This window comes from Colletotrichum navitas (genome assembly GCF_030913465.1).
Source record: "Colletotrichum navitas strain CBS 125086 chromosome Unknown LY79scaffold_91, whole genome shotgun sequence".
Lineage (NCBI taxonomy): Eukaryota > Fungi > Ascomycota > Sordariomycetes > Glomerellales > Glomerellaceae > Colletotrichum > Colletotrichum navitas.
In genome coordinates this window covers 96,443-109,872 of record NW_026850637.1, presented here as the reverse complement: position 1 = coordinate 109,872, position 13,430 = coordinate 96,443, and the positions used below count along the sequence as shown (strand labels likewise).

The window sequence follows — 13,430 nt, the reverse complement described above, 5'->3', positions numbered from 1 at the left end:
TTGATGTTAACTTGCGAACAGTTGAGGCACCTAGGACGATGTGTTGATTAGCCAACAAAGACAAGAGAAAACCTTCCTAATACCACTAGAGTATAAACGAATCAAAAAGTAACATTCTATAATATGGTACTATATAAAGTTAATGCAATATGACGAGGCAAGCCTGGTACAAGCGGGCAAGATAAGGACAAGAACAAAGAAGATAGTGGCGGGGTATAGTGATAATAGTTAGTCCTGAAGCAACATGTCCAGGTGTTCTGTATGGACGCGCCTGCTTAGCTAGGTCTTTTACCCTATGACGAGAATTAAGTCGTCTGCTAGTGAATATAACGTAAGGATATTGTTTCTATTAAACTTTTATTATCTTGTTAAATAAATGGTCTTAACAGGCTCGCCATGGAAAGGGATCGTAGGGAGCATTAGAAATCTCGATGGTGTGGATGAAATTGTTGGCTATGTTGCAGAGAATACTAGATCCGTGACCTTGGCTATGTTCCGATTTTGGCTCTGCATGGCCTGCTCGGGGGGGGGGGGGGGGGGGGGTGGCTAGAGAAACTAGCTACTTTAGATATCACAGTAAAAGTAAGCCCAAGGGAGAGTTACCTCAGTGCTAACAATAACAAACCCTTTCTTCTACTCCTAAAAGGGAGTAAAGTAACTAGCCCCCCAGAGCTCATCTCAAGTACTTAAAGAGCACTCATTATATCTCTGCGGTGAATACGTGGTTGTGACGTTAGAGTGTAGGGGTAACAGGCTCCTGTTCATGTGTTCTGAGCCGAGTCCGGCCACAGGCGAGCCGTGGGCCTCTTATGAGGGAAGCTCAAGTCTGTTTCCCCTTAGGCAATGATAGACAGGGTCGGGGGATGAGAGATGCGAACATTGGCTAGGTGCGAGATTCTATTTGGCAGCGTGGGCTCCCAGAGGCGGCGCGTAAGAGCGTGCACGTTCAGCGGCACGCTCCATGGCAAGGGCTGGCGTCGCGTCGTGGTCGTGGCCGTGGTCGTGGCCATCATCGTAGAATGGCTGGTCAGAGAGACGGCATCGGCCTCAGCAGGATTCGCTCTTTTTCCGGGTTCCAACTTTGGCTAGGCGTGGGGTTAGACGAGACATGCCAGAGGTCAGTCAGCATGCGAAAGATGGGAAAAGAATAGACGAGAGGGACTTCCGAGGTGATGAGGTTGGGCCTGAATGCGAATAAAACTGTGCTGCGAGGAGCTGACTAGCGCGTCTGGGCGGCAGAGAGCGGTTGAGAAGGCGACGGTCGGTCTTGGTTTTGATGATGGGTTGAAGCTTCGCGGCGAGTTGGTGATGGAAAGCGACGGAGAGAAGAGTCGGAGACTGATGACGTGGTCTTTGAACTCCCGGATGGTGGGGTTAGAGGAAGTTGAAGGCGTTAGGGCTATCGGGGGGACATCTCGTAGATGTCTGTTTTGATGTCGCCGTTAGGCATCGATCGCTTTGCCTGCCTTGAGGAGGCGGGAAAAGAGCGTGGCGTGCGTGGCATTAGGCCGACCTGTCGTCAGGTCTGGTCCTTACTGCGAGGGGAAGCAGCCAGGTACGAAACCCCCAAGTCGAGCAAAGTCTGAGTGATGATTACGTCGGGGCATATATGCCGAGAATCGAGGTGAAAGAGAGTGTGTGCTTGGATAGGTAGAAGAAATCAATCGAAAGGGGATTGTTGGCCGCGCGTGAGATACAAGATGCTCGTACCTCGCTCGCATGTTGTCAAGCTAAAATCCTTGGTGCCGGCCATATCGTCAAGCTTTTGCAAGGAAGGTCGATTTCAACTTTGATGGAGGTGATGGAGGTGATGGAGTGTAAAACAGGTTGATGATTATGTGGAATGATGTTGTTGATAGTCACGACATACGGCGGAACCGGCAATGAGGAAGGAACACTGCTTCAATGATTTAAGGGTCTCAACAGGCTTTGTATCTTTCTACTCTCCCCAGCGGTTTATTCTCTGCCTCGGTGTTATCGGCCCTCACAGAGGCTCAGGAATCGTGCATGTCTTTCTTCGGGTTACGTCCAGTGATTGGGTTATTGTGTCGGGAGGAGGATAGGTCTCATTCCTAGCCGAGAGAGAGGCATTGTTAGCATTGAATTGTGCCCCATGGCGAACAGGGAGACGGTGTTGTGGAGTAATTGTTACCTGAGGGAATGATGGATGGAAAAGAGAATAAAAGGCGACAGACATGTGTTTGGTTGGCCATCACCGGATAGTGGGTAGGCAGCTTGAAGCCAGCGGGAGTCACCTGCGGATCAAAGACGTATGTATGTACGCATGGAGGCTGGGGCTGGACTTTTCCTCGATTGCCATCCATCTCCCTTGTTAGATAAACTTGGTCGTCTTGCCCTTGGCGACGACGAAACCAGACAACGCCGCCAACTCCGGTGTTTTCTGCCTCGTTGCTTCTGACGTCCGCCTTTCCGGGGGCGGGGCGGGGCGGGGCGGAGGATTGGTTCGGCATAGAGGCGGTTGTTGAGCGATACGTGCCATCACCGGGATGGATGGCGTCCGTCTGGGGTGTCAGGATGATGGATGAGCTTCTTGGATAGGCCATTTGGCGTACTGGTGTCGAGGTCGGTTGATGTTGTTGCATGGCAATGGACAGTTCAGCAGGTACTACCAACTTACCTACTGTGCCAGCGAAGACCAGACTTAGGACCGTCACATCACCCACCAAAAGAAGAAGGAATAACTAGCCGGTGGGTGCATTGCATCCTTGCCAATACATAACGGGGGCCAGCCAACAAGAGCAACGGCCGAGGTAAGGAGATCCTTCGATTCACTCAAAGTTCGGATCGAATGACGGGAACCTGACTGACATGTATTTCTTCTTTTTCCTCGTTATCTCCAGGCCAAATGCGAAACGCCAAAGCTACCCTCTCTCCCGGGAATTATTACACACGCGATCCTGCTATGCCTCTGATGCTAAAAGTTATAACATAGCTCTCCTAGCCAATCCCCCGTGTCCCTTTTCTGGCTCCGCTCTTTGACCGGTACGAACCCGTCAATGTACATCCTACGCACCGTTGGGTCCATCAAGAACCGTCCCGTATCCACCGCGATTCTTCTCACTACCGCCGCCGCTTCATCGTCTCGGCGATTCCCATCAAGGTTCCGCTCCACTTGGTTCATGATGGCGTCCAGTATTACATCCTTGGCACGGGCGTTGTCCTCAACTGCGAGAAGACTCTCTTTGCTAGCTGCTTGTGCTCCATGATTAAACACAGGCGAGTGGGGGTCGAGGCCGAGGATCTCAAAGAGACTAAGGGCTGTGACTTGGGGACGTAGCCTGTGGATATTGTGGTGATGGTGACAGACTTTCGCAAGAATGGGTGATGGGATTGGCGACGGCTTTGGAGGCTCGTACGGAGGCAGAGGACGAGGACGAAGAGTTCCCAGATGGGGAATGGGGATGCCCGTACAGCAGAACATCAATATAACGAGGGCCACGACAACTCCCGCGCTTTTCCAAGACAGGATGACGACCTGTTCCTGTTCCTTGTTGATGTAGCTACTACTGCCAGCGCGCGGAGTGCTGCTTCGTCGAGTAGCGGATCTTGGAGCGTGGCTTTGATGCGGACGGAGATGCCAGCTCGATTCGCTCCCATATGCGTTGTATCTGTGGAAGCCGTTCATGTTGCTCGAGTCATCATCACTCGAGTATTCATCGTATCCGTGCCTTTTGTACATATTCAGGCTATGATGATGAAGGTGATGAAGGTGATGAAGGTGACGAAGGTGATGAAGGTGACGAAGGTGATGAAGGTGATGAGGATGAGGATGAGGATGAGGATGAGGATGAGGATGAGGATGAGGATGAGGATGAGGATGAGGATGAGGATGAGGATGAGGATGAGAATGAGAATGTTGGTATTGTTTGCTGCTGTGAGATGCAGGAGCTGTGATCTATCAAGCTTGCAGCATACATGCAACAATAAGAGCAGGACGAACACGGGTCTTATATGCTCCCTCCGTCCTTGGTCATCTCACATGTCACATCACAACTCCTGTCACCTCGACGGCGCCAGAACATTCATCACCTGCCAGAGAAACCAATCAAAACAGGCTGTTACTTCTCAGGATAGGGCAAAGCCGAGAAAAAGACTCCATCTACCTGTCAAATAAGCGCATCGTCCCCAGCCAAAACATGCGTCTTCCAAAGACATAAAGAAGCCAGTCCGGCCGCCAGATTAGTGGAACTCATCACATCTCAAGTCAATCAAACAATAAAGCAATAGCGGCACGCATTGATGGTCAGAGAAAAAGGCCCAGCATCCGGCCCTCAGCCATACCGTCGCCCCAAACTCCCAGACGAAGAATCCCCTCCTTGATATCCCCGTCCGCGACTTTGCCCAAGACCGCAGCTTGGGCCGTCAGGCGCAGTCTCCTGTAACTCTCCATCATGGTATGTTCGAGACCACGAAGCCCTGCCAACAGCTCCCCCACTTGGGCAAACGTCTGACGGATCTCACCCTCCAGTGGCTCACCGTGGACGGCGAACCGTCTGTACAGGTCGTGATACCGCGCCCTGGCCAAGATGAGACGGTGGAGATAGTCGTAGTACGTCGAAATGACGGATATGTAACGCTGCACGGCGGGGGGTGCAGATACAGGTGTGCGTCTGATCTGAACCGTAGGTTCAAGACTGCAACCTCGTCCTCCCCGTGGTAGGGAGACTCCTGAGGAAACCTGACCTGATGCGGATGGGGGAGGGGTAGTGGTCGTCAACCGGGACGATTCCGCGTGGAATTGGGGACGGTGATGCCAGCGGCCCCCCTCCTGTTGGCGTACTGGCGTCTGTGGCGGCGTAGCTGGGCCGTCACAAACACGCCCTTGCGGAATATCCCCGCGCTCCCGAGAGGAAACCGCTCTGTTATTATCCTTTTCGCTGTTGTTGTTGTTGTTGTTGTCGTCGTCGTCGTCGCTGTTGCAATCAGGTGGATCTGTGTCACCGTCCCAGTCCGAATCCAGCCATTTCTGCATGAACATAGGATACCTGTTTGCATCGCCGTTTGTTAGCCATCTGGACTAAGAAGAAGAAGAGGATTCTCAAAAATCCTGGACTTTGCCGACGTACCTCCAAACATCCTCGGCCACATCTTTTGCGAGGTTTTCTTTGCTTTCCCATATCGGTCTGTATTGCTTCGAGTTCCAGAACTTGCTGGCCCGTCTCTCGACGGCTTCTAGAATACGTTGTTGGGTGAAGCGTGCGTGAAGAGGCCCGACGCAGCCCATTCGAGCAAAGAGCTCCGCAGGGTTCCCACCAGCCTTTGCCGACCTTGGGGTTAGCCCGTGCCGGACAATGTACTGGGCAATCATCCGTTCTTGACCGGGCTTGTACGTCAGACGTGGCATCGGATCGCCAAGGATTATACCGTTAAATTGCTGAATCACTGTCAAGTCAGAGCCTCACAGGTCAGAGAAGAGGTAGAGGTGGGGGGAAGGGAGGAAGGAGGCTCACGGTCTCTGTTGTTCGGCCTCTGAGTTGGGGCATATTGTCGTTGGCTCTCTGGGCGAGCCCTGACACACCGAGTGAATGTGTGCTGAAAAAGAAGAGTCTCATGAAACAGAGAAACAGAACCAAGTTGAAGAGGCATTCGGTGGCGCCTTGGATTGATGCTTCATTTCGACTGAGAGCGGTGAGAACGACGATGAGAAGTGATAGATTCGTGTTGGCTAAGATATGGCGACGAAGCTAGTCTAATGTCTTGGGCTCGGGAGGTACAGGCAGAGGCAGACGAACGAACGATGGCGGATAATGGCCTGAAGCCGATATGTAGAATGGGTGAGTGCATTTCAGCGCGTGGAGCTGTGTCTTGAGCTCTGAGGCTGCGGCCGGAGAGCAAACAGAAGAATGTGCAGGAGAAGGGGAGTGCGCAGGTTAACAAGACGACATGAGGGAAAGGAAAGGGGGGTAAACAAGAGGGAGAGAGAGAGAGGGAGAGAGAGAGAGGGAGAGAGAGAGAGTCAAGCAAGCAAACACAGAGACGAGATGGCTCCTTGATGGACAGCAAGACATTCCCTGTTCACCTGGCCATGATCATCCTACAAGTTGGCGTACATCTTGACTTCTAGCTCCCTCATGAGGCCTTCGAGCTCGATATACCTCGAAACCGACGGTTGAAGCTTCTTGTATTCATCGGAGTATTCTTCGTACTTCTGGAGCAACTCGGTCGAGACTCGAGAGAAGCCGGCAATGGCAGCGGCATCAACAGCGGCGTTTTGCGGTGGATGAGAAGGAGTAGCACGACTAAAGATGGAACGAGAAAGAGCGGAAGGACGGACGGGCGGCCGGCCGGCTGTGACTGGCGCAGCAGCCTGCAATGTAGAGACAACTGAGGACGACCTGGTATAGCCACGTCTGTTCTTGGAACGAGGTGTCTCGGGTGCGGTATGCACGCTCGGCGGCGGTGGTGGCGGGTCGATGGCTGAAGTAGCAGCAGGAGGAGGTTCGGTGGCGGCGACGACAGACTTGTCTTCTTCCATGCACCACTGCCTCTGCAGGTCCGCGTGGGCGATGGCGTTTCGGGTGGGCGTGAGGGCACCCGGGTCCGTCGGCAAGGTGAAGTTGGTGATGCTTGTAATGTTTGCCGCTGGCAATGATGACGACGATGACGCCGACGATGACGACGGCGCGCCGATGTGTCTGGGGCTGTCTCGGATGTTGTCGAGCTGGCCGCGGGCGACGGCGAACCACCCCGACTCGTCCTCAGTCCAGCTCCGCTTCTGGCGGATGGCGAGGAGCTCTCTCGCGTAGGCGTCCTTGATGGGGATGGCGGTGAAGTCGAGCCTGACCATGGGGTTTGCGTTGGCCGCGTCGCTGGCGGTTTGGGAGTCAGCAGGGACCGTGAAGAACCGTTCGTTCTCGCGGCGCGTCTTGTCGAGCCAGGCCGTCTCCTCTGCGGTCAGTGGTGGCACCCGTTGACTCAGGAGCTTGCCGGCGTGTATAAGGTGCCTGATTTCTGCATCGCAGAGAGGCATTTCGGGAGGTGTGGAGGTGTGGAGGAGGGGGAAGCGGTGAGAAGGTGACTGCAGATGGATAAGCAGGAAGTGTACGTATGCCTGTCGGCGTTGATGCAGGTATGGATGGATCTTGAGGGGAACGAATGGATGAAAGGATAGAAGCAGCGTCGAGACGAACCGGTTGGTGAAGATGGAGCAGCAGTTCGTCGGCTAAGCGCGTTAGTATCAGGACAAGGTGACTGCAAGTGCATGGAGGCGAGGGAAGAGGAAAAGGGTGTGCATATGTACCTGTGTTTATCGGCGTTGGCGTTGGTGCCCGCGGGTATGGATGAGGGCCAAGAGCAGCGGCGAGGCGAAGAGTGCGAACCGGTTGACCAAGACAAGACAGCAGTTCATCGGCCGGGTGCGTAGGTGCCGGATCCAAGCAGAGCGAATCAGAATCAAAATGTTGCGGGAACCATGTGAGATGGTGGTCCAAGGCCATGGCAGAAGACAATCGCCACATGAGTCGCTACAACTTATATCATATCCCCGCCAGGAGCACACAAAATCTCATCCAAATGTTCTCCGGGCTTCCACAATTCTACCTCCAAAAACAAACCAAAAAAAGAAAAAGAAAAAAACAACAACAACAACAACCAATATTTGCCTGAGGACCAGATGAATGCTGCATCGTCATCATCCGTATCCATCTGCTTCATCAGAAGGACCGTGGACCTGATCAGTCATGGAACCAACGTAAGTCGCATCCCAGTCAGGGCGGGAATGTCAAGCTGACGAGACCAGATGATTGTCCTGTTGTGGCTTCTAATCAGTTGCCAACGACCGAGATTCAAACACCAAAAAACGTGACGTGCTCGCGCGAACCATGGACTTGACTTGATCCGCCATGTAACCAACGTAAGTTCCGTCCCAATCCCCCAGGTTTCAGACCGAGAACATGGAGCTGACGATACCAGATGGCCCTGGTGTGGCTGCTCCATCAGTTGATCACAACCGAGATGCCCTCAATCTGGTGCTCCAGCGAGACGCCGTTCTCCATACAAACAAACACACACGCGTCCGCCGCCGCCGCCGCCGCCGCCGGGTTCATCTTGGATTTCTCTCGTATCATGACACGATGACGGACCGTGCTCATATGAGAATGCATGGCCCAAATTCCATAAACCAAACAAACAAACAAACAAACATCCACGGTTCATTTGCCGCTGGCATTCTGCAGTCCTGGCGCGCCGTGCGGAATACCACCCAGACAATCTCTCTCTTCCCCCATGGCGAACGAACCATACACATGATGGCTTCGGGAAAGGGGCGATGAGGATATGACGGCAGGTGCCTTGGCAAACAATCAGCCGCTCCGTCTATCGTTTTGAGCTGGCGGCGTATGGATCAAATCACTTGAGGGTCGGATCAACTCGGCTATCATTCATTTATTCCTCCTTCGCCAGGAGGTTGTTGCCGGGATTGAGTTCATGTCCCTCGTGCGGCCGGCTTGGTCTCACCTCGTCTCCGTGCTTGTGTCTTTTCTCGTTTCCAATCCCCGGGGTGGGCACCCGTTGATTGGGACATGGGAAGAGCCGCGGTGCGCGTGACTTGTTGAGCCACCCAGCCGTGCGTTGGGACATGGACTTGGTTCGGTATCATACCCATCTCGTCATTTCCTTGGCCTTTGGAAGAAACCATGCTCAAGCTCTACGCAGATTGTGCACCGCGGCTGGCCCGGTCGTTGTTGTGCTGCTGCGTGAGTATATCTCCTCTCATCCCACCGCGTGGTCTACTCGTCTCTCGTGTCTTCCACTTTACAAATTCAGGCTTGGCGGATCGAGCCACTCTGCATGCGAGCATCGAGGATTGTGAACAGTGGGCGCCCACTTGTTTCTGCCTCCCTGCCGCATCAAAGCGATGCATCCAATCTGCCTTGCGCGTCCAGACACGAGCAGCGGCATGTGCCAGGGGATTTGTGCACAGTAGATTTCCGATTCTACTCTCTGCTTGTGCTGCCCCCTCCCTCCCCCCTCCAAAAAAAAACCCCCCCCCCAAAAAAACCCAAAAAAAAACCCCATTTTCTGGCGCGCCCTGCATCTTGGGAGGTGCGATATCTGCACGCACTGCCCATCCCCCAGCCACCCCGTTCCCACCACTGGCAAAACAACAAACAAAACAAACAACACGTCGCATCTGAGGAATACGAGAGACGAGTGGCCGGTGCCCTTCCCCCTGGGGTATTTGTGCAAAGGTGTACAAGGGCATAAGGGTGTTGCCGGGCCAGGTGCGGACCCGTGCATCCGTATCCGATGTTTAAGTGGGACGGGGTCCGTGCCGACCGGGGCCGGGAGTGGTGGGGTGGGGCCGTGTTACACAGTGCGCGTGACTCGGTCATGTCGAGAAGGCCGTTTGCGTGCAAGTTTTTGCCATGGATGATGAAAATCATGATGAAAGATGCACAATGTAACCTACAAGTACACAGCTTTAATGAAATGGTGATATGAATGGTATTGAATGCCCCCTGGTAATGTGTTTGTTGTGCCAATGCGTCTGTCTGCCTGCCTTGTTCTGATGATCCCGCCGTAGATTTAATGAACAACACTCGGGAATGTCATGTTATTCTCTTCATCGCCGTCATCCTCGTCGTTGTCATCGTTTTGTTCCTTTTCTTCTTCGAAGACAACTACCACCACCACCACCACCACTACTACTACTACCACTCTGTCCGCATTACATCCCCATTACTAACATAACTTGCTTGTCTCGAGTCTGCTCATCCTCTGGCCAACGCAGCAGGCCGGACACGCCAATGCCAGCCGTACCGTCTCGTTTGCCGACGTCCTGCGTTTCCAACACCCCTCGGGTCGGATCCCCATTATCTCCGTCCTCATCTCCTTCATCCGCATCACCAACTGAGCCGCATGACGACGATGCCGACTCGGACAAGGCCTATTCACCTGCCCTCTCGGGTCACTTTAACCGCCTCACCTTTTCTGTCGGCTTTCCACACTTGACGACGCCATCACCCCCCAACAACTCGGCATCTCTAGACGCCACTGCCATCCAAACCCAGACCATCTCTCTGTATTTTGACACCAGCTTCGTACCAGGGGAGCCGCTCTTTGCCGTCTTCGACCACGACGGCCTCGTCTCGTGTACGTCGTCACCGCCAAGCCAGTACGCACCCGTGCCTTTCAGCCCATACACAGCCATCACCAGCCACACCATCGTTCACTTCTCCTCCTCACCCCGCAGTCGTCGTCGCCGCCGCCGCCGCACACTTGTCCTCAGCAGCGTTTGCTTGGCCGCGACTCTCTTGCTCTGCTTTCTAGCTATCGGGTTGTTCGTTCTGTTGAACTTGGAGCCCTTTCCGACAACCACAAGTCGCCCCGATGCTGCCCTCCCCGTCGTATTGTCTCCTCTTCCGCTTCAGGATAACTTCACAAGGATTCTCTACCTCCATGATGAGGCTCTCGTTCCCCTGACGATTCCCACCGACCATTACATCGACAACAAGAGCAACAAAAGCAACAGCAACGCCACTTCTCTCGCCCTCCTTGCGTCTTTACACAACCAAGTCACCGACTTCTGCCTCGTACTCACTGCCCGAGCTCCGGCCGATACCGACATTGTCCAGTACTTCAACCGCGTGTGCGGCTGGGTCTCGGATGCCATGAGGGACCTACGTGTCGCGTGGATGCAGGCCTCAACCTTTTACAACAACTCCATGAGCTTTTCCACACCGCATTGGCTCCAGTCCCTTGCGCGGGCGCTGGACGACACACCTCGCGGCAGCAGCCACGATACCAGCACGCGTGCTGTCGCGTACACCGCCGACGCCTCTGACGACACGATCCGCACGAGTAAATACATCTTGACAACCATGCTAGGCTTCCTCGATCCGGAATCCAAGGAGGGACTCCTCCCTCGCAGCCTTCGGAAGGGCCACGCCGTCGTCAACCAGATCCTTCCCAGCGCCGACACCCTCAAGGGCGAAATCGACAGGTTGATGGCACTGGCCGACGAGCACGGAGTCGTGCCGGATGCCAACGCCCAGCCGTCGCAGACCAATAAGCCGTCGTCCATCTGGCAGAGCTGTCGGCTTCTTGTCCTCCGCGACAGCAGCCCTCTCAACAACCAAGGCCAGCTCGGCGCCAACTGGACGGACGCCGCCATCGAAGGCGACAAGGCTATGCTTGGCGTCCACGCTTCCCGGATGCTGGCGCAGTTGACGCAGACGGCCAACAATACCATCAAGGCTCTCGAGAGTCAGGTGGCGGACACGGGGGCGCGGTTCCACGACGCCGAAAAGGCACTGGACGACATGTCGGGAGCACTTCGGGCCCTGCTCGACACGCTCATGTCCTCGGAACATGGGACAACCTCGACCCCGGATTCTCCGTGGCTCGCCACATGCAAACGCGCCATCAACGAGGCTACCCGCTGGCTCTCGTCCATGATTACGACACCGCGTCGCAGCAGCCAGAAGCGGCAGGCCACACCGTGGATCACGCAAATCAACAGCCATGACGACATTTCGACAGTCGACCGCCGGCCTTGCGACTGTGCATCTGCGCATCTGATACTCTGGTATGTCCCGGATGTCGATGGGCTTATCAGCCATCTCCGTGAAAAGGCCCGTAGCTACGCCGTCTGATCAAGAGAGAGGGGGGCGTCACAGGATCGATGGTAATCATTACTTAATAATCTACATGATGCTCTCGCTACTCCCGCTGACCCTGCTGTCGCTGCTCACGCACCCATGCCACAAACACCGCCTTGGCTGCCTCTACACGACGCTCCGCCTCGGCAAATGCCGCAGTTGCTTCCTCCGCCTTGGCGCGTGCCTTTTGGAACTCCGATGAAGCATGCAGGTAGACCTTGGCACTGTTTGTGCTGATGGTGCTGCTACGGTTGCCGGCTCCGGAGGCCTTGGAAGCCCCGTTGTACGCGTCGGTTCCCTCTTTGAACGCGTCCCTTGCTCTCGTCTCATCCTTGTTGGCCTCGTCGAGCCGTCTTCGGGCCTGTCCTCGCTGGGATCTCGCGCGGGCAAAGGCGTAGTATTCGGCTGGCAGAGGCGCCAGTGCCGGCGGCGGCGTGACGATGGCGTGCAGTGGTGGTGACCGTCGCAGATTCAAGGGTGCAGGGGCGAGAGATGCGGCGTTTGCCTCGACATGACGGGAAACGTCATCCTGAGCTGCTTCTGGCGAAGAGATTGCCATCTCGCTCGTGAGAGCTGTAACAGCCTCCACCTCGGTGGGCACATCTGCCGGCGTGACCGGAATGACGATGTTCCCATGTCCATGATGATCAGGTGCTTGGTCATCTTCGCCTTGCTTTCCTTCATCATCGTTCCACTTGTCGAAATTTTTCGTGAGCCAGCCCTTCAAATGTCTCTGATCGTCGACACGCCAAGAATCGAGAAATGGCTCCTCGTCTTCACTCTCAGTCGTTGTTGAAGCAATGTTGCTCGCCTTGGCAAGGCGGGGCTCCAAGATGGCCAAAAGGCTCTCAATGGAGCTCTTGTTACCTTCGTTCGGCGCGAGGCATTTGACGTGTTCGTAGAAGCGGAGCAGCTGGCGGCATCGGATTGACGCCTTGTTGTTGAGCTTGGCCTTCTCGCCGGTGCATGGCTCCATGGACTATTCATGCGACGAAGCTGTTAGCAGGACTCGGATGCATGGAAGGCCTTGATTGTTGAGTCGAACGGCGAGACTTACTGCGTAGGTGAGGTTATCAAACACGTCGGTAGGCATGCTGGTTTGGAAGAAGCCCGAACTAGTGTCGTGTCGTGGCGTAGGGATGAGTTAAGTACCAAGTCTGCAGCACCTGTAGCAGAAGAAACAAAAGCGGCGTGTTAGGAACCTGTGGAAGATTCCGAGTCATTTATTCAAGCGATGGATCAGTTTGGAATGGTCTCGTGTTTTCTTTTTTGTTTGCATTGGCGATGGTGCCTGGTGTCGCGGATGTCGGCAGCACCCCGCCGCCATCCGCAAAAGAGTCTGCGGGAACTGACTAGAAACTTGGGCCATGGAAGAGGGAATCGTCTTCTCCGTTGTTTGTTTCTTCTTTCTTTGGTGGGGGGTTTGATGTCTTTGTTGCTGTGTTGGCTGGGACGTGATGGACGAGACATGGTCAAAGTGGTGTGTAAGTGCCTTGAGTTCTGCAGAGGATAATTTGCATCTGACATTCTGTTTGTTTGTCTCGGCAAGTCATCTGCGCAATTTTCACTCACACACCCACTTACTTTTACACTCTTCCATCTATTCATCTATAACCGACCTGCCGGACCCGTCTGTCTTCCTCGTCTCTCTCCTCCAACTTGATTCAACACGCCCGTCACAAAGCACCATGCCTCCAAGTCAACCCGACGGCTCAAGCAACAATGCTGGCAATCTTTCACAGGCCGAGGCGGACAGGATGCTCAGGAGGATGGATAGGAACCAAAGGGTAAAGACCTATCCGTACTTCC

General features: G+C 54.4%; 4 protein-coding genes across 4 annotated transcripts; 1 reads left to right on the top strand and 3 right to left on the bottom strand.

Annotated features, from left to right (window-relative positions):
• Positions 1 to 3,702: 3,702 nt before the first annotated feature.
• On the bottom strand, positions 3,703 to 5,365 carry LY79DRAFT_673594 (uncharacterized protein; the record flags this gene model as incomplete). Its single annotated transcript, XM_060564196.1, has 4 exons — positions 3,703 to 3,893; positions 4,303 to 4,597; positions 4,802 to 5,006; positions 5,088 to 5,365. The coding sequence occupies 4 exons, from the start codon at positions 5,363 to 5,365 to the stop codon at positions 3,703 to 3,705; spliced, it is 969 nt and encodes a 322-aa protein (XP_060409118.1).
• A 690-nt stretch (positions 5,366 to 6,055) lies between these two features.
• Positions 6,056 to 6,991, bottom strand: LY79DRAFT_697525 (uncharacterized protein; the record flags this gene model as incomplete). Its single annotated transcript, XM_060564856.1, has 1 exon — positions 6,056 to 6,991. The coding sequence occupies one exon, from the start codon at positions 6,989 to 6,991 to the stop codon at positions 6,056 to 6,058; it is 936 nt and encodes a 311-aa protein (XP_060409117.1).
• A 2,776-nt stretch (positions 6,992 to 9,767) lies between these two features.
• LY79DRAFT_673592 (uncharacterized protein) lies at positions 9,768 to 11,615 on the top strand (the record flags this gene model as incomplete). The annotated part of the gene is made up of 1 exon (XM_060564195.1): positions 9,768 to 11,615. The coding sequence occupies one exon, from the start codon at positions 9,768 to 9,770 to the stop codon at positions 11,613 to 11,615; it is 1,848 nt and encodes a 615-aa protein (XP_060409116.1).
• A 67-nt stretch (positions 11,616 to 11,682) lies between these two features.
• LY79DRAFT_673591 (uncharacterized protein) lies at positions 11,683 to 12,714 on the bottom strand (the record flags this gene model as incomplete). Its single annotated transcript, XM_060564194.1, has 2 exons — positions 11,683 to 12,600; positions 12,679 to 12,714. 2 exons carry the CDS (start codon positions 12,712 to 12,714, stop codon positions 11,683 to 11,685), a joined length of 954 nt encoding a protein of 317 aa, XP_060409115.1.
• Between the last annotated feature and the right edge of the window lie 716 nt (positions 12,715 to 13,430).